The sequence below is a fragment of the Hibiscus syriacus genome, unplaced genomic scaffold (assembly GCF_006381635.1).
Source record: "Hibiscus syriacus cultivar Baekdansim isolate YM2019G1 unplaced genomic scaffold, ASM638163v2 tig00110777_pilon, whole genome shotgun sequence".
NCBI classification, from domain to species: domain Eukaryota; kingdom Viridiplantae; phylum Streptophyta; class Magnoliopsida; order Malvales; family Malvaceae; genus Hibiscus; species Hibiscus syriacus.
Window position 1 is genome coordinate 399,430 of NW_024062858.1, and position 26,173 is coordinate 425,602.

The 26,173-nt window shown below is 37.6% G+C and overlaps 3 protein-coding genes across 3 annotated transcripts; 1 reads left to right on the forward strand and 2 right to left on the reverse strand.

Moving 5' to 3' along the window:
* Positions 1–224: 224 nt before the first annotated feature.
* Positions 225–4,840, forward strand: LOC120139976 (protein STAY-GREEN homolog, chloroplastic-like). Its single transcript, XM_039155062.1, has 4 exons — positions 225–282; positions 3,656–3,729; positions 3,813–4,103; positions 4,254–4,840. The coding sequence occupies exons 1-4, from the start codon at positions 225–227 to the stop codon at positions 4,731–4,733; spliced, it is 903 nt and encodes a 300-aa protein (XP_039010993.1). The 3' UTR covers positions 4,734–4,840.
* Positions 4,841–7,810: 2,970 nt separating this feature from the next.
* Positions 7,811–8,701, reverse strand: LOC120139977. The gene has a single exon (XM_039155063.1). It carries the CDS (start codon positions 8,699–8,701, stop codon positions 7,811–7,813), a length of 891 nt encoding a protein of 296 aa, XP_039010994.1.
* Positions 8,702–9,848: 1,147 nt separating this feature from the next.
* On the reverse strand, positions 9,849–10,847 carry LOC120139978 (expansin-A7-like). Its single transcript, XM_039155064.1, has 3 exons — positions 10,682–10,847; positions 10,252–10,567; positions 9,849–10,161 (listed from the first exon to the last, which is right to left on the reverse strand). The coding sequence occupies exons 1-3, from the start codon at positions 10,845–10,847 to the stop codon at positions 9,849–9,851; spliced, it is 795 nt and encodes a 264-aa protein (XP_039010995.1).
* Between the last annotated feature and the right edge of the window lie 15,326 nt (positions 10,848–26,173).

A 26,173-nucleotide genomic window follows, 5' to 3' on the forward strand; every position in this document is an offset into this window, starting at 1 on the left:
CAGGTTTGAGTTTGAGGCTTCAATCGAGTTAAGTTTAAGATTTTTTTTTCATTTTGAGCTGCTCACGAGCTTCAGTTCAGGATTTCGAATTCGAGTCGAACTTAAAAATATTAAACTCGCGAATTTTTGAGTCGAACTCTATTTCAAAATTTTCGAGATAAATCAAATTCAGCAATACTCAACCTTGACTCGGCTGGTTTACACCGCTACTCTCAGCCACGAAAATGGTAGAACCACCTGCTGCTCTCTTAAGTCTTTTAGATAATGATAAACTAAGCATGAGTCTGTTGTAAGAACCCGGCTTTCTTTCTTCTTTTAAATAAAAAAAAAACGGAAAGTTAAACTATTTAAACAAGTATGAAATCTTCCTGTATAAAAATTCCATTCCAACAAATATGGATGTATAATATTGATCGTTAGATTTACCTTTGTTGATAAGAAGTTCATAATTTCCGTCAAGCTCTTGATGTAAAAATGGGTGTACTGTGGCTACCGTGGTAACGGATGCGTTGGAGTGATTACCCTCTCTCTTTGTTCATTTATTTAAACCGCAACTTACTCAAAAATATTCCATTATCATTTTGCTATATGCTTTAAGCAATTAGGTGTATTTTATTTATTTATGAGAAAATAACTCATGACCAAAAATATCTTATAATATACGATTTTAATTAACTTTTTTTGGATTTGTCAAAATGACCAACTAAATCGCAATGCGATCGATAATTCGCAACGCGATCTCCGATATCGCAAATCAGTTTCCAGATTCGCAACGCGAACTTCGACTATCGCATTGCGATTTACATATTCGCATTGCGATAGTCCAAGTTCGCATTGCAATAGTCGAAGTTCGCGTTGCGATTTTCCAAATTCGACTATCGCAACGCGACCTTCGACTATCGCATTGCGATTTACATATTCACATTGCGATAGTCCAAGTTCGCATTGCGATAGTCGAAGTTCGCGTTGTTTTTTAAGAATTTTCTCTAAAAAGATAGTATTCGCGTGGACGTGTCGAAGACACGTATTACCACGACCACGACCCGACCCGACCCAAGACGGACGGCGGCGGCGCGCAAGAGTCTCCCTTGTTCTCTATCACTCATCAAGGAAGTGGGAAAGCCAAGCCTTATGTTGAAAACATTTTGATATTTCGATATAACAAATTAAGTTAAATGAATTTTAAGATTTTCCAAAATGATTTTCTAAAGTATATTCGATATAATTATTCGAATATCAAAACATCACTCAAAATATTTCAAAAATCATTTTTAATCCTTACTAAAGTGTAAAATTAAGTTTTAATCTTAAAACAATTTCAAAATAATCTTTCAAAGTATTTCGAACCATTTCAAAGCCAAAAATTCCAGATTGCTCAGAGGGAACCGATTCCCCCCCAAGGGGGTACCGATTCCCCCCTGAATGGTTTGGCTCCGAGATTTCCAGAATGCTCGGAGGGAACCGATTCCCCCATAGGGGGTACCGATTCCCCTGTTCAACGGTAGAAATATTTGAATTTTACACTTAGGGAACCGATTCCCCATACGGGGTACCGATTCCCCCCACGCTCTAAACTATTTTATTAATTGTTTTCACACTAAAACGGCTATATGATCTTCACTAATCATCCCCAACGTTCAGAAGAGATTCAATGTGTATTTAAACAAGTTCTGAAGCCCTTGATCAACAAGAAACCATAGAGAAACAAGAGAGAAAGCATCAAACACCAAGTTTGTGCAAATCAAGCCAATTTTCCTTTCAATATTCATTTTGCTTTCAAGAACACCATTTGTGCTCATTTGTAATTATCTTTGAGTGTTATTTTCTTGTTCTAGAATTGTGCAAACATCTTACCTTGTGAGGTTTTCTTGTAAGTTTGCAAATTTGTAATCTTCTCTTTGGGAAAAAGAGTGTTCTCAAGAGTTGGGGTATACTCTTGAGGGATTTTGTAAGGTTATCTCTTTGGCCTCAAAAGAAAGAACAAATTAGTGAATTTGTTGGAAAATCCTTAGTGTGGATAGCTAAGGTAGTGGACGTAGACTTTGTTTGAGAAAGTCGAACCACTGTAAATCGCTGTGCAATTACTTTCAATTTTTCTGCAAAAGCTTCCACAAAATTTTTAATTGCCAATTCACCCCCCTCTTGGCCGATTCCGTCGATCGATTAACTCAACACCTTAAATACCATTCCCAATAGTGTTTCCAATACTATGTGGGATTGAGCATTACCAACACTTGTTTCCAATACAATGTGATTATTCAGGAAACAATTAACAATCATGCACCTTAAAATAACTGAATCAGCAACCAATTGCATTAGTATTATACGATTAAATATGTCATAATTAAAAGTCAATCTACAATCAATCGCGATTATTGCAATTTTAAGCAAAACATTAAAAAATAATATCACTATTTAAGGCTCAATCCCACATAGTATTGGGAACAAGTGTTGGTAATGCTCAATCCCACATAGTATTGGAAACACTATTGGGAATGGTATTTAAGGCTTGGCTTTCCCACTTCCTTGTTGAGTGATAGAGAACAAGGGGGACTCTCGCGCGCCGCCGCCGCCGCCGTCTCGTCTCGGGTCGTGGTCGGGGTCGTGGTAATACGTGTCTTCGACACGTCCGCGCGAATACTATCTTTTTAGAGAAAATTCTTAAGAAACAAATGTAATACCGTCGTTGCGAACTTCGACTATCGCAACGAACTTGGAATAAATCGCAACGCGAACTTCGATATCTCAATGCGAATATGTAAATAGCAATGCGATAGTCGAAGTTCGCGTTGCGAATCTGGAAATCGATTTGCGATACCGGAGATCGCGTTTCGAATTATCGATCGCATTGCGATTTAGTTGGTCATTTTGACAAATCCAAAAAAAGTTGGTTAAAATAAATTCAATAAATGTGTTATAAATGAATTCAGTTTAAAAATTAAAAAACATTAAATCGATTTTATAAATATTTTAAATTAAATTAACTAATTGAGAAAAACAGAGCTGAATCGAGCTTAGAAAGAAAAAATATATATATTTTTTGGATCGGTTAAGTAAAAGATATATTTTTTTAAGATTGAGTTTGATTAATTAAAAATCCAATTAAACCCGAGTCATTATCATCTCTGATTATGTTAATCTATTCTCATTTTGTCATACAAGTTAATATCTGTTAATAATTTTTTCTTAACTATTGACAACCTACGTATATCCTGCGAACGTAGATGCTTGAAATCTAACCTCAAAACAAATAACACTCCTTTTAACTAATAAGGCTTTAATTGTATATATTTTTATCTTGAAATAAAAAATAGAATTCTATTCAATGTTTAAATTATAAAAATGTAATTATATTATGTATTTAATTTTATTAAATATATCAAATAAATTTAAAATATAAATTCAATCCTTATAAGATAATATGTTATATAAAAATTTAAAAAAACAATTTATAAAATATGGCCTTAATGTCCAAATCCCAAAGTGAAATTAATTAGCTGACCCCAAACGCAATTCCAAATTCCAATTAACAGTACCTAACAATATCTTCAAAGATTTCAAGTTGCATCAGCGTACAAGCAAAAGCTGAAGGGAAACGAAAGGTGCCAAAGTTTCTGCTGTTTCTTTTATATTGTTTCATTATTTTGGCTAATAGTATTTCTTTGTTTGGGTGCTTCTTCTTCTTCTTCTTCTCTCCATCAAAATTGGAGCTTTTTCAGACCAAGTATGGTAACTTTGATATTTGCTCCAAGTATCTCTACAAGGCCAAGACCTTCCGTGTATGAACAAAACAAATCTCTTTTTATTTACAGAAGAAGTCTAAGAAGAACCTGCCTATCTTTCCTGTAATCTTTTCTTTCTACTTCTTTTTCTTCTTCTTTTTTTCTGGAATCTGGAAGATTATATATTTATCTGATGGGTTGAATCAGGTAGCAAGGTTGTTTGGTCCAGCTATATTCGAGGCATCAAAGCTCAAGGTTTTGTTTTTAGGAGTTGATGAGAAAAAGCACCCAGGGAAGCTCCCCAGAACTTACACACTTACACATAGTGATTTAACATCAAAACTTACCTTAGCAATCTCACAGACAATTAACAACTCTCAGGTAAATCATTTTATTTCATTACCCAATTGATTAAATTGTTTTTTCATTGAAAAGAAAAACTGGGTATTTGTATAGATAATAATTTTATCAAAGATTAATGAATTGGGTTATAAAACCGAATTTTATAAATTGGTTTCTCTCTTATTGCAGTTGCAGGGATGGAGCAACAAATTTTACAGAGATGAAGTGGTGGCGGAATGGAAGAAAGTGAAGGGAAAGATGTCTTTGCACGTCCATTGTCACATAAGCGGAGGCCATTTCCTCTTAGACTGGTGTGCTAGACTTCGATACTTAATCTTCTACAAAGAACTACCCGTGGTACTGAAGGCGTTTGTTCATGGAGATGGGAATTTGTTGAAAAACTTTCCGGAATTGCAGGAGGCATTGGTGTGGGTTTATTTTCACTCCAACATTCCAGAATTCAACAAAGTAGAGTGCTGGGGCCCGCTGGTGGAAGCTGGGACAGAAGATAGATTGGGAAGCAACTGGGAATTGGTTCAGCCATGCCAGGACGATTGTGAGTGTTGCTTTCCACCGATGAGCTCCATCACATGGCCACAAGAGGTTCCCCGGCAGAATGAAAAACATGGGTGGCCTCAGCCTCTACCAAGTCTGGAAAACATCGAATGAATTGGCATTTAATTACACATATCAGTGATTGGTGACCGACCATTCATGGTAATTTGTACTGGTTTTGTGAATAAAAACAAAAGACAGAGTCTAATTTCTTAAAGCCATTCCCATTCCATTTAAAACAAAAGATGGTGGGTCTGGATGATTTCAAAGACGATCTATGCAGCTGTTTCAAGAACCCAGAAAGCGAAGTTGCTCTATTCGTCTAAACGTGTATAACATGCGAGTCAGTCGGTGGTAGCATTACTTACATCACTTCCTTTGGTTAGAGGTGACTACGCTTCAAAATATTTTTATCAACCTCATATTTTGTGTGTACCTTTCTGGATTCGGGTACTAACATAATATTGAAAAATTAATAAAGTAAATTTATTAAATTTTAGAATAAATTACTCAAATGATCACTTATTTATTGAGGTGATGTCGATATCAAAACTATATTATTAATTTTGTTAATATGATCACATAATTATTTAAGTGATATAAATCAAATTACCTATTCTCAAACTTAATGGAGGGAGTGACATGGCAGTTAACAAAAAATTATATAATTACATATTTTGATTCATATTACTTACACGTTTATTAATTTGATCCTAATTCAATGTCATAATTTTTTTAGAAATTTGTAGATACTAATTTTTTTTTAATTCAATGGGCTTTAGTGTTTTGAAAACCGGACCGAATCGGCCGGTTCAACCAGGAACCGTTGTCTAGTCTGATTTAATCTACATCGGTTGAACCGCTACTAGTGAACGGTCGAAACGCTGAACCGTTCGAACCGGACCGGCTGAAAACGTGAAAAAACCGCCAATTTTTTTTTTAAAATAAACCAAACGACGTCGTTTGTTAAACGAGCCAAGTCGAACTCGAGTATTGCTGAGCTCGACTCGAACTTGAAAACTTTAAAAGTAAGCTCAACTCGACTCAAACTCACGAGCTAAAAATTATCAAGTTCAACTTGAACTCGAAATATAATATTGAAACTTGAACTCGAAAAGGCTTGAACTCAAAAAAAAATTAGAAGCTCAATTGAAGCCTAAAATTCAAGCTTGATTGAAGTGAAAGAATAGTTCACTCAATGCTCACCAAAAGACTCCATGATTTTGAATGCCAAATTACTTCTATTATTTATAGAAGTTAGTTGGGATGTTTTTCTATGTTTCTTAGCCATGTGAGATTGTTTTGTTCTCATATTTTTACTCTTTAGACTTTTGGGATGCTCTTCTATGTTTCTTAGCCATGTGAGATTGCTTTTAAAAAAAAATTAAACCAAACAATATCATTTTGTTATGATTTTTTAGCCCCAAATTTATTTTTTAATTATAGTTATATAATTATTTTTATTATTTAATATGTTTTACCTTAAATATTATATTGTAGTTAATTTGAATCATTTTGTTTCACTTGATTTTATGGTTTTTAACTTATATATGTTATGACTTGCTTTGAATATAACTTGTGATATAAAAAATTATTTTTTATTAAATATTTTTGGTATTTTATAATAATTATGACGTCGTCCGATTCTTCCGACCGGTCGGACCGGTTCGACCGGTTGAACCAGTGAACCGGTAGCATGGTCGGTTCGCTAACCGGTCCAGTTCTGAAAACCATGATGGGCTTTGTCATCAAACCAATGCATTTGTGTTTTCATTCATCAGCAAATGTAATTATGAAAGACAAACACAATTTTAACATTGTGTCGATGCTCGCGACTTCCTAGTCTGAATCTTCTACTCCTATGGTGTTTAGTCGGAATCAGAGACATGACGGATTGACGGTTCCTAATTAACGTTTATCCATGACATTATAAGTATCCGTTCCTTAGAAAGCGAAAGACCGGGTCTCATCTTCCACGACAAACCACCAACTATCCTAGGGTGATCAGAATCCTCTCCTGAGCCTCCCCTCTTATATCTCTGACCTCTTATAATAATATTTCCGGAAGCATTAGCATTCGGTGAAGGGTATAGTACTGGTATAACACTTCTTTTTCGTAAGAATTAGAGGTTATGTAGAGTCGTGATGGTTCCCTAGTGGCTCAATGATGATTACTATTAGAAAAGGGCTAAAAGCATTAGAAAACTAATAATCTTGAAAGTGTGAAGGGACTGGTCCAGCTTGAAAATAATGGAGTATTGTTAATAAATGAGACACTAAGTTGACAAAAGTCTCAAGTCATATTGAATTGGAAGTTTAATTTAATTGGTGATCGTAATAATCTTTTAAAAAAATAAGGTTATGATGCAACGTTTAAATGAAATTTTAATGGATATTAGGTATTAAATTAATTTTAAAAATAAGACCTATTGCCATTCTTTGCATGGAGAAAGAATTGACTTTGTTTTTCTTCCTTGGAGTTGCATAACTATGTATCTTAATGGTTATGTAAGTCGGTTATATCTATTACAGACTGAAAACTCTGGTTTTGTACTGTGGAAGCCAACCACCTGTGGTCCATACGCCCTGAGAAAGAAGCGGCCACCAACTCTCTTCTCCCTTAAACATGCTTATAAATTTCAATGGTTTTGGCTCATAAATCTGATGACTTATAACTATTAAAAATCTATAATTATATTGTGCCTGACACCATCGTTATAAATACCCTTCGGTCAAGACTGAGAAGGGATAGAGCCTTCATTAATCTAAATTCAATCTCCTTCTTTCTTATAATCATTTTTTTCTCATAAAAAATATCGACTAATGGTCTTCCTTTGACCAGATGTGACTCTTCGTTTAAACAAGAAAGAATGAACCGCCAATTGCCTTCAACACCGTTAAATATGTGCTTATGAATCATGGAGAACAAAGAATGCCCTTTGTTAATTGTAAGAAAAAGAGCAGTTGGGTTGTTATTTTCCTAGACATTGATCCAGAAAGTTATGGAAAAGAGAATAATGAAGTTAAGTGAATCAACATATCCTTGCAAAACAGAGTTGTTCTGTTCCAAGATAGTGAACATAAGAATCGTTTCTATTTCAAAGACATATAGAGCTAACCTTGCAAAAAAAATGATGATACATGAAAAAAGAAAAGAAAAAGAAGGCATAGCTACCTTTTAAGGGATCATGTTAAGTTGCAGGCGATGTTCGAGCCCTTATATGTCCAACCATGGAAACCTGAAGAGCCTCCTCTTCATATGCTCTCCTCGCCAACTCCTCCATTCTTGCTTTCTTCTTTACTTTAACAAACATTGCCACTAAAAGCAACCCCAAAAGGAAAGCCCCCAAAGCAGCTCCCACAGAGCATCCCACCACCAGTTTCCATTTGCTAATCTTCTTCCTCACAGGCAACGTCGATGGCGGTGACTTCACCACCAAACCAAAATGGCCATGTCTGGTTGCCACACAAACGTTCGGTGATACCTGGTTCTTCAATGTTACTTTGCCATTTCCTTCAAAACTAGCACAAAATGGCAAGAATCGTGTGATGTTGGATGCCTTTGTAACGTTGCTGAAATCTATTTTAATAGGTTTCTCCATGGCAAGAATCCCAAGCTCGAAAGGGCAACCAAAACTCAGATCACTGTCGGCATTATAAGCAAGGAGGCCTAATATAGGTGACACCAGCTGGTAACCTGATAGATCATAGTTAGCATAATATATGGATGACCAATTATAACCCAAGTTTTGTCTAACTACCATCACTCTCTCTGCACAAGGCTGAACAATCAAACCACTTCCTAAGTGAAATTCCTTAACCTGTGCACCATATCTGTGGAGACTCCCACATCTGAACCTTACCGTATCGACTTCGATGCCGGAGAAGTTTTCCGGTAAATTTACAGTGTGTACAATGCCAGTTCTCAGGTCCCTGTCAATAGACTTCACCGTGTAGTCCCTGATGAGAAGATCGAGAAGGCGAGCTGACTTGATCCCTTCGGCTTCGGCTTCAGCTTCCATTGAGACCAATGATCCCCATGAAAGTATTAACAACATGAGATAAAAGAGATCAAATCCCATGAGAGGATCTCTTCTGGATGTGACAGGCTATGCAGTTTTTGTAGTGTTTGGGGATGTTTAGAGCTGATAGAGGCTTTGAATTGAAGAGGAAAAAGGAAGTAATAGTGGGAACAGAGAAATAAAAGTTGTTTTCTTTTGCAATATATTGTGTCCATGGTAGAATCTGAGAGCATTGACTCTTTTGGATGATGTGGGGGCAAGGCAACAGGCATTTTATCTGAAGTTTCTCCAATGGTTCAATCCAATAACAATGACACTTCTTCTCATTTTTTTCTAACAATGGGAGATACAATTGTTCGAATCCAAAACCTTCAATAAAATCAACCCTTTTAGTCCGACAACTGGCACCACTAAGTAATCTACTTTTAGACTGGCAGCCGAGTGATTTGGGTATATACATTTAAAAATTGCCTTTTTCGCTTTGTGGCATGGGAAAGAAACTTTTGAGGAGCCAGGGTAGGGGGGGAGAAATGATTTAAGGGGTGGGTTGATGATGATGACCCCTCCAATGAAAAAGGAAGGTGGCGTGCTGAGTGATTGAAATGAGGGCAGATTACCCTCTTTAGGGGGGCCTCACTACTCAAACTGTGTTTCTAACATGTTCCCCACACTTAATCAATTCGTGGGTCTCCTTGTTCGCTATCCATATGCCATCCCATCTATTTTTTTAGCACTTTAATTTTTAGGATTTAGTATTTACAATTATTAAAATTCAAATTTTTAATTTTATTTAAAAAATTTAGTATTTTATTCCATTATATTAACCGGATATTGGTATATAATAAGAAAAGTTTTTATTTCTTTATCTCAATATACTGGTGAAATAAATAGCACATATATGCATCAAAATTTGAAGATCATAATCATTCCAAAATCAATGTTTTTTCTGATTGTGTGACAAACTGCAAACCACCAACATTTAAGAAGCTATAGATAAACTGCCCATATTTCATGAATCATACCCAGATCTTGGTCAAGCAATTAAATGTTATTGTGGATTTTGACTTTCTAGAGAAAGCAAACTCCAAGGATAACGAAAAGCAAAAAAACCAAAGTACAAGAGAAGAAAAAGGCCAAAACAATATTGAAGATAATAATTCTCCAAGCCATTGCCAAAAAGAAAAAAAAACTATTGTGAAGTAGTAGATTAATGGAAATTGACATCAGTTGTGTACGTCGATCCTACATTCCAATTTTGAGGTGCGACATTCCAGGCAATGATAGTCTCCTTGGAAGTGTATGAAGTGAGCTTAAAGGAAAGTGATTGTCCTCCAAGAGCTGTAAATGCCTGGTATGTTGCTCCCCAGTTATGGCTCATTGTAATCCACCCTGTTTTGCTTCCTTTAACCCACATTTGGGCAATGTCACCGCCGCCTCCCACGTTCATCACGTACACCAACAGCCAGTACCCATTTCCTTGGAAATAAAATCGAATCCCCCCTCGTGTTTCACATGGAACCCTGCAAGTGTCGGAATCCATACAAGTTGATCATGATCAATCTAGAAGTTTTAATCTATTACGTGACTGTCATTTTGAGAATGTTACACACCTTCTGTACATGACGGGGACAATGCCGGCTTTCCATTGAGCGATTTTCATGAAAGCGGGCTTGGACATGTCGAAGTGGGCTCTAGGAGGGTTGCACCAGCCACCATTGTTGGAGTCTTCGCCCCAATTTGGAGGGCAAAGGTTGGTAGCAGTCACTGTGGTATATGAAACACCAGGGTAGCACCAAGGTGACTGAACACACTTTATCTGGTAACATGTTCCGCAAGCAAAGCCATCGTTGAACAATGTGTTACTCAGAGCAGCCGTGTCGGTACCGTAACCATTGCTAACCAAATCCCTATAACCACAAGCTCCTCCTGTCAAGGAAACAAATCAAAATATGCACTTCATCCCTTGTCTATCCCGATGAACATTACTAAGGTTTTAAAACGATGATTAGCTAGATGAAGGTGTTTATATGAAGAACATACCCATGGTCTCGGAGGCGGTTTTGTCCCCGTAAAAGGTGGCATGGGCAAGGGACCAAGGGCTTGGATGGAACACGACTGGTAATGGATCAGCAACAGAAAATTCGCTGATGATCATTATAAGTGCCATTGAAATGAACTTGAACCTCCATGAATCAAAAGAAGCCATGGTTTACTCTTCCCTTTGAGATTTATTCCAAGACAAATTGGAAGAATTGTTGTTGACAAATGTACACGTAATGTTTCCTTTATATATAGTTTGCAGAAGGATCAAAAACCAAACTTTTGCCTTCGTGACACTCACGAAGATAAGTTCTGTAAGTCAAACTCAATTTGGAAGTGGTTCGGGTGTAATGCTTCTTCCTTCATTTCATATTGTTTGTCATGCATGTATATTTTAATCATCTTCAACGTGCTTGCAGCTTCTATTTCTGCTCACTTTTGTTAATTATATTCTGTTTTCTAAGATCAAAGGGAAGTTGACTATTGTTTTATTTCTTCTTTTATTATTATTATTATTTTATTAAGATGTTTTGTGAATTTTTCTTCTTCTAATATTAAGGGTATTTATGTGTCATTTTCCAATCCGATTTAGTGAATAAATTGAAACAAATTAAAGTATTTGTAAAAATCTACAACTAATTTGTTGAAACTGAATTAAAATATATTAATATATTCTTTCCATTGATTTTTTCCTATTATTTTTGTATTTATTAAAATGAAACTTTTTGTATGTTGATAAGAGAAGTGGAACTGTCATTGTGTTAATTTTATGAATTAAAAGTTATAACAATATGAACATCTTCTTGTGAAAGCTTCAACCTTTTAAGTATAGTTTTGTTAGAGTTGTGTATCCCACAATCTTTTCTATTGGGTCCGAGATAATTAGAAATAAATTGATGCAGGGGATCCGAGACAGATGATGCTGAGCTGTCAGATTGCACCTTGATGGCGCTGAGATCCATGAGTTGGCAGATCAGCGCAAAGGCGGAAGTTGATTATGATATGTTCCTCATTGGGGCCGTTTTGAGTGCGTTTCAGTCTTTTGGCCATAACTTTGGCTACGGGTGTCGGAATCACACATAAGACCCAATTCGAAAAGCCCCTTTCGACGCGCACGCTGTCCACATCGAGCATAGCTCCATGTGGCCTTTTTTTCGACCTCAAATTCTGTCGTTTTCTCCTCCGAATCACTAGTTTTATTTATTTTTTACTATTTATGGTAATATTTCACTTGTTAGTTAGGAAGTCAAATTAAATTCGATTTGGGCCGGATTTTTTTCAGATTGTTTATTTTATTTCGAATTTCAATTTAGAGTGATTTTCGAGATTTTGCTATTTTTGGTAAAATTCAGATGAACATGATTTTTTGGCTATAACAGTCCGACTCGTGGACTGATTTTGGCATTGTTTGATTTTATAATATTTCGTTAAACCCTAGAGACTTGTTTTCTCTGGTTTTGGGTGAATTTTCTCTTGTGAATCATCTGTTGGAACCAGCCTACAGGATAATCGTTATCTTGTCTGGCGTCCGTTAGCATTAGAGCTTCAACATCTTCCTGGTGTCAATGGCTGGAGGTCGTGGTCGTGGCCGTCGTGAACAGGTTCCGAATGAGGAAGCCCAACGCCGTGATCGCAGCGTTCAGGATGCGATGATTGCGGATTTTCAGAGGCAAGTCACAGAATTAACCCAGCGCCTGGCGGCGCAGGATTTTGAGGATCGTGAGGCCTCTGATCACGATACTAATTCCACTTTCGAAAACCCATATAACAATCGTGCTCTATTCCGGGAGCACCGTGATCGGGAGGAGCGTCATGGAGACCTCGATTTTTGGGTCGATCTCACTGAGTTTTCTGGTACGTTACAGGCCGAGGGATTCATGGATTAGATTAATGAAGTGGAGCGTATTTTTTATTATAAGGAAGTCCCCGATCGTGTGATAATGAAACTGATCGCCATCAAACTCAAGGGTAGAGCATCTGCGTGGTGGCAGCAGTTGCGACGTTTTCGAGACAGGCAGGGCAAGGCCAAGATCACTGATTGGGAGAAGATGAAGATGAAGATGAAGGGTCACTTCTTTTCCTTCGGCTACACATAAACCTTGTTTCAGTGATTTCATGCGTTGAGGCAGGGCGTACGATCAGTCGATGATTACACGGAGAAGTTTTACTAATTGGTCGCCCGGAACGATTTAACTGAGATGAAAGAGCATATGGTGGCGCGGTATTTGGGGGTTTACGCCAACCCTTACAAGATGTCCTCAGCCTTCATTCGTTGTAGAGTGTTTCAGAAGCTTACCAGCGTGCACTTGCTGTTGAAAAATAGCAAAATAGGAGACCAGTGATTAAGAGCGATCACAACAGTCGGCCAGTTCGCTCTCAGGATTCCCGTCCTTCTTAGCAGCAACCGCAGGGTAATTCTAACCCTACTATTAAATGTTTTCGTTGTGGTAAACAAAGGCATAGGGCGACTGATTGCAGGAAGCCTACTAGTCAAAAGGGCAAAAATTTGTTGATTGAGGAAAACGCGGAAGACGAGACTGAGGAGATTGGCGAGCCCATATATGATGATGATGAGACTGATGATGTGCTGTATGGAGATGGTCATGAGACTCTAGTCGTTCGCAAGAGTCTATTGACTCCCAAGGGTGATTCAGGGGACGATTGGTTGAGAACCAATATTTTCCACACGACCTGCACAGTTGGAGATAAAGTTTGCAAAATGATTATTGACAGCGACAATTGTGAGAATGTAGTATCCGAAGAGGTTGTCCAGAAATTGCAATTGAAGACGGACCGTCATCTTAAGCCATACAAGTTGTCATGGCTAAATAAAGGCAGTGAGGTAACAGTTGATAGGTGATGCCTCGTGTCTTTTTCAATTGATAGAAAATATTTTGATAATGCATGGTGTGATGTTGTGTCTATGGATACGTGTCATATATTGTTGGGTCGACCTTGGCAGTATGATCGATGTGTCATTCATGACAGACGGAAGAATACATATTCCCTTAGCATCAAGGGAAAAAAGATTGTGTTGGCACCCCGGCGGGAATGACTCACTCCTACCCCGGTAACCAATAATACTAACCTGCTTTCTATGTCCAGGTTTTTAGATGAGATTGAGCATGGAGGTGTGGTCTATGCCTTACTATCTTGCGAGAATAGTGCAGTAGATGTGGATGCAGATTTACCAGTAAAGGTACAGCGGCTGCTAGCAGAATTCTCTAACTTGATGCCAGAGGATCCTCCTCCTGGGCTATCGCCTATGAGGGATATTCAACATCTAATTGACCTTGTTCTTGGGTTAAGTTTGCCAAATCGACCAGCATATCGCCTTAGTCCCAAGGAGGCTGAAGAGTTACAGCGACAGGTGGAAGAGCTGTTGGATAGGGGTTATATCCGAGAGAGTATGAACCCATGTGCAGTCCCTGCCCTGCTAGTGCCAAAGAAAGATGGTTCTTGGCGTATGTGTGTTCACAGCCGAGCGATCAACAGAATTATAGTGAAGTACCGATTTCTAATTTCCCGTCTAGATGATATGTTAGATCAGTTATCCGGTTCTAAGGTATTCTCAAAAATTGACCTTAAAAGCGGATACCACCAAATCAGAATAAGGCCTGGAGATGAGTGGAAGACGGCGTTTAAAACGCCACAAGGGTTGTATGAGTGGATGGTCATGCCTTTTGGGTTATCCAATGCGCCCAGTACATTCATGAGATTTATGCATTGGGTCTTGCAGCCTTTTATGGGGAAATTCATTGTAGTTTACTTCGATGATATCCTCATTTATAGTTTGACATGGGCTTCACACTTCGATCACCTCTGTGCTGTTTTTGAGATGATGAAAAAGAAGTGCTTGTTTGTCAATCAGAAGAAGTGTTCTTTCTTCACTACTTCTGTGACTTTTCTAGGTTTTGTTGTGTCTACTGATGGTGTTAATGCAGATCAGTCAAAGATAGATGCAGTCTTGGAGTGGCCCAGACCAAGGACCTTACATAACATCCGAAGATTCCATGGATTGGCATCTTTCTACCGTCGGTTCATTAGAAATTTCAGTACTCTGATTGCCCCTATCACAGAGTACCCAAGGGGCGTGATTTCCAGTGGTCGGAGGAGGCAGAGGCCAGTTTTCAACTGGTCAAGCAGAAGATGACCAAGGCAACAGTTTTGGCACTTCATGATTTTAAAAAAGTGTTCGAGGTAAATTGTGATGTATCTAGAGTTGGCATTGGTGGTGTTCTGAGTCAGGCAGATCGTCTAGTTGTTTTTTTCAGTGAGAAACTATCGGGATCAAAGAAAAATTATTCCACTTATGCTTTGGAGTTCTATGCCATAGTTCAGTCCCTGAAGCATTGGCGTCACTACCTAGTACAGAAGGAGTTTATTCTGTTTACCGATCATGAGGCCTTGAAGTATATCAATGGCCAACACAAGTTGAGTAGACATCATGCCAAGTGGGTGGCATACCTGTAAGAATTCACTTTTGCGCTGAGGCACCAAGCAGGGAATTTAAATCGCGTCGTAGATACCCTTAGTCGTCGTACCTTACTCCTCACCACCATGAGTACCAAAGTTGCAGGCTTTGAGACGTTCATAGATATGTATGCAGATGATCATTCCTTTGGAAGGATATTTCAGGAGGTAACTGAGGGTCACCGTCATGATTTTGTTTTGCATAATGGGTATCTGTTTCGTGGATTACAGTTGTGCATTCCAGATTGTTCATTGAGGCAGCATATTATAAGTGAACTTCATAATGAGGGACACTTTTGCCGAGATAAAACCTTGGCCCTTATATCTTCTGACTTTTATTGTCCTAAGTTGACTAGTGATGTGGCTCATTATGTGGACCGTTTTTATGTGTGCCAGCGATCTAAGGGAGTTCTCACTAATGCGGACTTGTACACTCCCTTACCTGTTCCTGAAGCTCCTTGGTTTGATGTCAGCATGGATTTTGTATTGGGCTTACGATTCTATCTTTGTTGTGGTTGACTAGTTTTCCAAGATGGCCCGTTTTGTAGCTTGCAAAAAGACTATGGAGGCTGCCCAGATTGCCCATATTTATTTCAGTGTGATTATGCGTTTACATTGTGTTCCTCAATCCATCACTTTAGATCGTGATACAAAGTTCATCAGTAATTTCTGGAAGAGCCTATGGGGGAAACTGGGAACGCAGTTGAATTTTAGTAGCTCCTACCACCCCCAGACGGATGGCCAGACCGAGGTGGTAAACCGGAGTTTGGGCAACCTTTTGAGGTGTTTGGCAGGAACAAAGCCGAAGCAGTGGGATTTGGCATTGTTTCAAGCAGAATTTGCCTACAACAGATCAAAAAACAGAACCATAGGTTTAAGTCCATTTGAGATCGTCTATGGTCAGAACCCATCTGGGGTGCTGGACTTAGCCCCTATTCCACGTATAGGACGTTTCAGTCCTAAAGAATATGAGATGGCGAAACATCTTTGAGGTATCCATGAGTAGGTGAAACAGACCATTCATGAGAGTAATACCAAGTACAAGACTCGGGTTGACAATCATCGTCGTCAGGTACTTTTTGATGTTGGTGATTTTATTTGGGTTGTATTAACTCGTGATCATTTTCCTGTTGGTGAGTATAATAAGCTTAAGGATTGGAAGATTGGACCTTGTGAGGTCGTGCAGAAGATCAATGATAATGCTTACAGGTTACGCCTTCCAGTCACTTGAAGACTTCTGATGTTTTTAATGTGAAGCAGCTAAGTCATTATTTTGTGGATTCTGATGACACTACTCTGAACTCGAGGACGATTTCTTTCCAACCCGGGGTGACGGATGCAGGGGGATCCGAGACAGATGATGATGAGCTGTCAGATTGCACCTTGATGGCGCTGAGATACCATGAGTTGGCAGATCAGTGCAAAGGCGGGAGTTGATTGTGATATGTTCCTCATTGGGGCCGTTTTGAGTGCGTTTCAGTCTTTTTGCCATAAGTTTGGCTACGGGTGTCGGAATCGCGCATAAGACCCCAATTCGGAAAGCCCCTTTCGATACGCACACTGTCCACATTGATAATGGCTCCATGTGGCCTTTTTTCGATCTCAAATTCTGCCGTGTTCCCCTCCGAATCATTAGTTTTATTTATTTTTTACTATTTATGGTAATATTTCACTTGTAAGTTAGGAAGTCAATTGAAATCCGATTTGGGCTGGATTTTTTGCAGATTGTTTATTTTATTTCGAATTTCAATTTAGAGTGATTCTCGGGATTTTACTATTTTTGGTAAAATTCGGATGAACATGATTTTTTTGGCTATAACAGTCCGGCTTGTGGACTGATTTTGACATTGTTTGATTTTATAATATTTCATTAAACTCTAGAGACTTGTTTTCACTGGTTTTGGGTGAATTTTCTCTTGTGAATCATCTGTTGGAACCAGCCTACAGGATAATCGTTATCCTGTCTGGCGTCAGTTGGCATCAGAGCTTCAACATCTTCTTGGGAAATTTCACCAGTGTCAATGGCTGGAGGTCGTGGTCGTGCCGTCGTGAGTAGGTTCTGAATGAGGAAGCCCAACGTCATGATCGCAGCGTTCAGGATGCGATGATTGCAGATTTACAGAGGCAAGTCGCAGAATTAACCCAGTACCTGGCGACACAGGATTTTGAGGATCGTGAGGCCTTTGATCACGATACTAATTCCACTTTCGAAAACCCATATTACAATCGTGCTCTATTCCGGGAGCCGTGGTCGGGAGGAGCGTTATGGAGACCTCAATTTTCGGGTCAATCTCCCTGAGTTTTCTGGTTCGTTATAGGCCGAGAGATTCGTGGATTGGATTAATGAAGCAGAGCATATTTTTGATTATAAGGAAGTCTCTGATCGTGTGAAAGTGAAACTGATCGCCATCAAACTCAAGGGTAGAGCATCTGCATGGTGGGATCAGTTGCGACGTTCACGAGACAGGTAGGGAAAGACCAAGATCACTGATTGAGAGAAGATGAAGAAAAAGTTGAAGGGTCACTGCCTTCCCTTCGGCTACACACAAACCTTATTTCAACGACTTCATGCGTTGAGGCAGGGCGCACGATCAGTCGATGATTACACAGAGGAGTTTTACCAATTGGTCGCCCGGAATGATTTATTTGAGACAGAGAAACAGATGGTGGAGCAGTATTTGGGGGGTTTACGCCAACCCTTGCACGATGTCCTCATCCTTCATTTATTGTAGAGTGTTTCGGAAGCTTACCAGCGTGCACTTGCTGTTGAAAAACAGCAAAATAGGAGACCAGTGATTAGTAACGATCACAACAGTCGGCCAGTTCGCCCTCAGGATTCCCATCCTGCTCAATAGCCATCGTAGGGTAATTCTAACCCTACTATTAAATGTTTTCGTTGTGGTGAACAAGAGCATAGGGCGACTGATTGTAAGAAGTCTTCTAGTCAAAAGGGCAAAAATTTGTTGATTGAGGAAAACACGGAAGACGAGACTGAGGAGATTGGCGAGCCCATATATGATGATGATGAGACGGATGATGTGTTGTATGGAGATGGTCATGAGAATCTAATTGTTTGTAAGAGTCTACTGACTCCCAAGGGTGATTCAGGGGACGATTGGTTGAGAACCAATATTTTCCACACGACCTGCACAGTTGCAGATAAAGTTTGCAAAATGATCATTGACAGCGGCAGTTGTGAGAATGTAGTATCCGAATAGGTTATCCAGAAATTGCAATTGAAGATGGACCGTCATCCTAAGCCATACAAGTTGTCATGGCTAAATAAAGGCAGTGAGGTAACAGTTGATAGGCGATGCCTTGTGTCTTTTTCAATTGGTAGAAAATATTTTGATAATGCCTGGTGTGATGTTGTGTCTATGGATGCGTGTCATATATTGTTGGGTCTACCTTGGCAGTACGATCGCAGTGTCATTCATGACGGATGGAAGAATACATATTCCCTTAGCATCAAGGGAAAAAAGATTGTGTTGGCACCCCGACGGGAAGGACTCACTCCTACCCCGGTAACCAATAATACTAACCTGCTTTCTATGACCAGGTTTTTAGATGAGATTGAGCATGGAGGTGTTGTCTATGCCTTACTACCTTGCGAGAAAAGTGCAGTAGATGTGGATTCAGATTTACCAGTAGAGGTACAGCGACTGCTAGTAGAATTCTCTAACTTGATGCCAGAGGATACTCCTCCTGGCCTACCGCTAATGAGGGATATTCATCATCAAATTGACCTTGTTCCTAGGTCAAGTTTACCAAATCGACCAGTATATCGCCTTAATCCCAAGGAGGCTGAAGAGTTGCAGCGACAGGTGGAAGAGTTATTGGAGAGGGGCTATATCCGAGAGAGTATGAACCCATGTGCAGTCCCTGCCCTGCTAGTGCCAAAGAAAGATGGTTCTTGGCGTATGTGTGTTGACAGCCGAGTAATCAACATAATTACAGTGAAGTACCGGTTTCCAATTCCCCGTCTAGATGATATGTTAGATCAACTATCCGGTTCTAAGGTATTCTCAAAAATTGACCTTAAAAGCGGATACCACCAAATCAGAATAAGGCCTGGAGATGAGTGGAATACGGCGTTTAAAACATCACAAGGGTTGTATGAGTGGATGGTCATGCCTTTTGGGTTATCCAATGCGCCCAGTACGTTTATGAGATTTATGCATCGGGTCTTGTAGCCTTTTATGGGGAAATTCATTGTAGTTTACTTCGATGATATCCTCATTTATAGTTCAACATGGGCTTCACACTTCGATCACCTCCGTGCTGTTTTTGAGATGCTGAAAAGGGAGTGCTTGTTCGTCAAACAGATGAAGTGTTATTTCTTCACTACTTCTGTGACTTTTCTTGGTTTTGTTGTGTTTACTGATGGTGTTAATGCAGATCAGTCAAAGATAGATTGTTGAAAACATTTTGATTTTTTGATATAACAAATTAAGTTAAACGAATTTTAAGATTTTACAAATGATTTTCTAAGTATATTCGATTCAATTAATCGAATATCAAGCTATTACTCCAAGTCTTTCAAGATCAATTTTAAACCTTACTAAATGTGTAAATTTGTGTTTTATACTTAAACTATTTTTAAACAAATTTTCACAAAGTATTTTGAACCAAAATCAAGCCTAAAATCAAATTTTCAATATGATGCACCGATGCACCAATCCATGCATCGATGCACCATGGAATTAATTGAACATCGAATAGATTTTATGCATCGATGCACATATCATGCATTGATGCACTTAGTGCATTTGATGCATCGATGCACAAGACTATGCATCGATGCACTCAAGCTTTTTCAAAACATCGAATACATTTTATGCATCGATGCACTCTTAGTGCACCGATGCACTAAGGGTCCAACGGTCAAAATATTTGAATTTTACATTGATGCACTGATGCACCATGGGTATGCATCGATGCACTGACGCTCCCAACTGATTTTATTAATTGTTTTCACACTTAAACGGCTATATTGACTCCACTAAGCATCCCCAACGTTCAGAATAATTTTAAGGTGTATTTAAACAAGCTTAGAAGCTTTTGATCAACAACAAGAAACATCAAGCAACTAGAATCAAGAGAGAATCAAAGAGAAAGCATCAAACCTCAAGTTTGAGCATTTCAAGCCTATTTTTCATTCAATATTCATTTTGCTTTCAAGAACACTTATTGTGCTCAATTGTATTTATTCTTGAGTGTTCTTTCTTTGTTCTAGAATTGTGCAAACATATTTGCCTTGTGAGGTTTTTCTTGTAAGTTTTCAAATTTGTAATCTTCTCTTTGAGAAAAGAGTGTTCTCAAGAATTGGGGTATATTCTTGAGGGAGTTGTAATGTTATCTCTTTGGCCTTAAAAGAAAGAACAAATTAGTGAATTTGTTGGAAAATCCTTAGTGTGGATAGCTAAGGTAGTGGACGTAGACTTTGGTTGATAAAGTTGAACCACTGTAAATCGCTGTGCAATTACTTTCAATTTTCTGCAAAAGCTTCCACCAAAATTTTTATTGCCAATTCACCCCCCTCTTGGCCGATTCCATCGATCAATTAACTCAATAATTGTTATCAAAGCCTCACTCATTTGAAGGTTTAATCGCCTCTTGAGTCGATTCAGGAAGAATTACATCGATTATCAAGTCATCAATGGCCTACGCTTCAAATTTTGACTCCGGTCTCGATTCGATGCCCGTCAACAAGCCTTCTTTCTTAAATGGAGCAAACTATGTCTATTGGAAAGAATAGGATGATGTACTTCATTCAAGCAAGTGACATGAGAGCATGGAATGCCGTAGAAGAATGATACATCAAGCCTCTCACTCATCCGAGATTATGGAGTGAAGGAGAGACAAGAATGTTGCAGCTCAACTCCAAAGCCATCTATATCATATTTTGTGCTCTTGGACCAGATGAATATGAAAGAGTTTCATCTTATACAACCACCAAAGAAATATGGGACAAACTTCAAGTCACTCGTGAAGGTACCGATGAGGTAAAGAAATCCAAAATTAGTATTCTAACGCATAGATATGAAAATTTCAGGATGAAACCAAATGAAGATATCAAAGCTATGACAGATAGATTTTCAACGATTGTCAATGGTCTCAAATCATATGGAGAGACCATTTCAAATGAAAAGCTTGTGAGGAAGTTAGTATACTCTCTTCCAAAATCGTGGCAATAAAAAAAGACGGCAATCATCAAGTCTAAGGACCTAACGTCCTTAACTCTTGAAGAGCTAATCGATTCCCTTCTCACTCATGAAATGATGCTTGAAGATGAAGTGGACATCGATAAAATTGACGAGACACCAAAGGATAAGGAGAAGAAGAAAAATATTGGAGTTTCTCTCAAATCCACAAAAGATGAGAGTGATTCGAATGACGATGATGATGACAAGGAAATGGCATTATTTGCCAAATGATTCAGAAAGTTGATGATGTCCAACCGAGGTAGAAAATTCAAATGCAATGAAGGCTTCAAAACTGAATCGAAGGAGAAAGACCCGATCATTTGCTATGAATGCAAAAAGCTGGGGCATGTCAAATATGATTGCCCACAACTGAAGAAAAAGGGTTAATCCAAAAAGAAGCACAAGGCTCATGTAGCTACATGGAGTGATGAAGAAGGTTCCGATGAAGAGGAACAAGAAATTACAAACTTGTGCTTAATGGCTATCGGGGAAGATTCTAAGGTAATCTCTAACTCATTTGATTCAGATGAATTATCTTATGATGAGTTATTAGAGGATTATAATGATTTGGCTTCGGATTATAAGACTCTATTTTCAAAATACAAAAATGATATTTCAAAATTGAAAAACGAAAATAGTCTTTTATCCAAGACCAACAATGAGCTTGAAAGTAAGATAAAAGAATTGCAAATCAAAATTATTGATTTTGAAAAGAAAAATACTGATTTGCATAATTTACTTTCAAAAGTTCATGATGATCATCAAAAGAAGATTGATGATCTTAAAACTTCTTTTAATAAGGTTGGTACAATTTTTTTTTGAAAAAGGTGAGAATTCAAAATCCAACTTTGTTAAGAAAAGTTTTAGAAACTACAATCATAGAAGTCCTCAAAGAACTTCAAATGGTAAAATCCTTAGAAGTATATGAGTTCCTAAAGAACTCATTACTACTAAAGATAAAAATGTCCTTCATAAATGGATACCTAAGGGGACAAGGATTTTAGAAACTAATGAATATAGACCCAAAAGAATTTGGGTACCAAAAATTAGAAATTAATCTATGTTTGTAGGAAAAGGAGCATTGCTACAAGGCACGGGAAACAAATCCAAATTCATGGTACCTTGATAGTGGATGCTCGAGACACATGACCGGAGACAAAAGCCGGTTCATAGAGCTTAACGTCAAAAATGGAGGAGAAGTGACTTTTGGTGATAATTCAAAAGGTCACATTAAAGGTATTGATACTATAGGTAATACCTCTTCCATACAAATTAAAAATATGTTATATGTGAATGGATTAAATCATAATCTATTGAGTATTAGTCAATTATGCGATAAGGGATTCAATGTCATATTTGAAATAAATGGTTGTAAAGTCATTGACATTGCATCTAATCGGGTTATGCTTGTTGGTCATAGAATATAAAACATATACATGGTGCATTTAGACTCTATTGATATGACTAATTTGTGCCTAGTTGCTAAGGATGAACATGATAGTTGGTTATGGCATAGGAGACTAGGACATACTAGTATGAGTGTTTTGCAACGGCTAATTTAAGAAGACTTAGTAAGAGGGTTGCCTAAGCTTAAATTTGATAATGATAAAATCTGTGATGCTTGTGCTAAAGGAAAACAAAAGCGAATTTCTTTTAAATCCATTAATGATGTGTCAACTAGTAGAGTATTACAATTGATCCATATAGATCTTTTTGGGCCAACTAGGACTACTAGCTTGGGTGGAAAACAATATGCATTTGTCTTGGTAGATGATTATTCTAGATATACTTGGGTTCTATTCTTAAGTACTAAAGATGAAGCATTATAAAATTTCATTACGTTTTCAAAAGTGATCCAAAACGAAAAAGGTTACTCTATCACTAGTGTTAGAAGTGATCATGGCACTGAATTTGAAAATCTTGGATTTAATGAGTTCTGTAATTCTAATGGTATTAGCCATAATTTTTCAGCACCTAGAACCCCTCAACAAAATGGAGTTGTTGAGAGGAAAAATCGAACTTTAGAAGAAATGCCTAGAACCATGCTTTGTGAAAATCAAGCAAAGAAAAGATGGCATCTTCATCAATCAAGCTAAATACATCAAAGATATGCTCAAGAAGTTTGGGCTGGAAAATGGGAAACCTTATGACACTCCAATGAGCTCATCAACAAAGCTTGACTTAGATGAAGAAGGTAAATATGTGGATGTTAAATTATATAGGTCAATGATTGGTTCTTTACTCTATCTAACTGCAAGTAGACCGGACATTATGTTTAGTGTTTGCTTATGTGCTAGATTTCAATCATGTCCTAAAGAATCACATTTACTAGCTATTAAGAGGATCTTTAGATACCTTAAGGACACTCATAGTATAGGACTTTGGTATCCTAGAGACTCTAGCTTTAGCTTGCATGCCTTCTCAGATGCGGATTATGGAGGATGCAAAAATTAGATAGGAAAAGAACCTCCGGTACTTGCCAATTCCTTGGAAATATGTTGATTTCATGGTTTTCAAAGAAACAAAATTGTGTTGCATTATCTACCACTGAAGCAGAATACATTTCAGCCGGTAGTTGTTGTGCACAAGTTTTATGGATGAAACAACAATTGTTTTATTATGGAATTGAAGTAGGTACTATTCCTATCAAGTGTGACAATACTAGTGCTATTTGTCTCACTAAAAATCTCATCCAACACTCTAGAACTAAACATATTCAAATTAGACATCATTTCATTAGAGACCATGTCGCTAAGGAAGATGTAGTTCTAGAATTTGTTGATACTTTGCACCAATTAGCGGATATTTTTACAAAGCCTTTAGACAAGGAAAGATTTTGGACACTTAGGAGAGAATTAGGTTTAACCAACCTATCTTCACTTAGTGTTTAAAATAATTTTAGCACTTTTAAGAATAAATGAAAAATGCTTATAATAATAATTTTTTATTGCATTCTATGCTATTAGTTAGGGGAGTTTATGTTAATTGGTGAAAATTAATTTTATGTTCAAATATTGTTTAAAGATTAATTTGATTGATTGAACATGGTTAATTTTCAATATATGAGTTGCCAATACCACTAGAGCTAATTAATTTAGCATTTTGAGTGTTTAAAACGGATTTATGACAATTTTGTGCTTAATGCATCGATACACTTAACATTGCACCAATGCATCCCTTTGAATGTTCATCGATACATCAGCTGATGCACCGATGCAAGCCCTTGAATATGCATCGATGCACAAGAGCCATGCATCGATGCATCCGTTGGGTTTTAGGTTAAAATGCCTCATTTTTTTTCATTTTCTCATACCCTAAAACTAAAAACTCTCCCATCGTTCGCCCCTCTCTCACTCTAAATCCTCCTCTTGCTCAAAATCATCGAAAAATCATCGGTTTCTTCGTGCTTTTCATCTTCAAAACCTGCTTATATCATTAAATCGTGCAAAACAACTCTTCATCCCTCTCAATCCGAATTTTCAAGGTAATATTTCAAAAACCTCTATTTTATTGATTTTTTATTTTAGAACTAGTTTTGATTAGTTCTAAGATGAACATTATATCGGGCATTGATTGTTTATTGGTTCTAAACGAGATTTTACTACCAATTTCGTCAAAAACAAACAATTTTTCAAGATTTTTCTTTGAATTTTGAAATTAAAAAAATTGATTTCAAAAATTAGTAATATTTTTTATTTAATTGTGTTGTTTTCATGAAAACTATATTATGATTATCAAATATTATTAAATAGTTTTCAAAACATGCCCATTAGGATATGGTTTAGAGAACCTTGAATTATTGAGGACTCATTTGAGTTTTGGGATTAATTGTGCATACATGTGTTTCAAATTGCAGGTGATATTTCTTATTCTGATTTCCTATAATCATGTCAAACCCTAAACGACCTGGGTCTTCTTCGAGTCGGTCTAACTAACCAAAACCGTCCTTCCGTTCCTCAACCTCCTAATCCCGTTCCTCCTCCACCTTCATCTCTTTTAGGATCTTGTTTTAACATGCCTGAGCGTCGTAGAGACGAATTGTACTCTAGGTACAGAAACTCTTTCCAAACTTATAGAATCCGTGAAGAGCGTATTCCTTCCCTTCAAGCCATGGTTGACATTGATTTCGAATACCTTTCGATTCTTAAAGCTTGGAAGTTTGATAAATTGTTTAAACTTAAACCTATCGTCTATCAATAATTAGTCTGCATTTTTAAACATTTTGATGTTTCGATATAGCAAATTAAGTTAAACGAATTTTAAGATTTTACAAATGATTTTCTAAGTATATTCGATTCAATTAATCGAATATCAAGCTATTACTCCAAGTCTTTCAAGATCAATTTTAAACCTTACTAAATGTGTAAATTTGTGTTTATACTTAAACTATTTTTAAACAAATTTTCTCAAAGTATTTTTAACCAAAATCAAGCCTAAAATCAAATTTTCAAAGTGATGCACCGATGCACCAATCCATGCATCGATGCACCATGGAATTAATTGAACATCGAATGCATTTTATGCATCGATGCATATATCATGCATCGATGCACTTAGTGCATTTGATGCATCGATGCACTCAGGCTTTTTCAAAACATCGAATGCATTTTATGCATCGATGCACTCTTAGTGCACCGATGCACTAACGGTCAAAATATTTGAATTTTACACTGATGCACCATGGGTATGCATCGATGCACTGACGCTCCCAACTGATTTTATTAATTGTTTTCACACTTAAACGACTATATTGACTCCACTAAGTGTCCCCAACGTTCAGAACCATTTGAAGGTGTATTTAAACAAGCTTAGA

Coding starts and splice junctions, on each gene's coding strand:
- LOC120139976 (XM_039155062.1), top strand. CDS start 225: ATGGTAGAACCACCTGCTGCTCTCTTAAGTCTTTTAGATAATGATAAA. Junction 3,730..3,812: donor GCTTTTTCAGACCAAGTATG/GTAACTTTGATA, acceptor TTTTATTTACAG/AAGAAGTCTAAGAAGAACCT. Junction 4,104..4,253: donor AGACAATTAACAACTCTCAG/GTAAATCATTTT, acceptor CTCTTATTGCAG/TTGCAGGGATGGAGCAACAA.
- LOC120139977 (XM_039155063.1), bottom strand. CDS start 8,701: ATGGGATTTGATCTCTTTTATCTCATGTTGTTAATACTTTCATGGGGA.
- LOC120139978 (XM_039155064.1), bottom strand. CDS start 10,847: ATGGCTTCTTTTGATTCATGGAGGTTCAAGTTCATTTCAATGGCACTT. Junction 10,568..10,681: donor AACCGCCTCCGAGACCATGG/GTATGTTCTTCA, acceptor TTTCCTTGACAG/GAGGAGCTTGTGGTTATAGG. Junction 10,162..10,251: donor GTCCCCGTCATGTACAGAAG/GTGTGTAACATT, acceptor CGACACTTGCAG/GGTTCCATGTGAAACACGAG.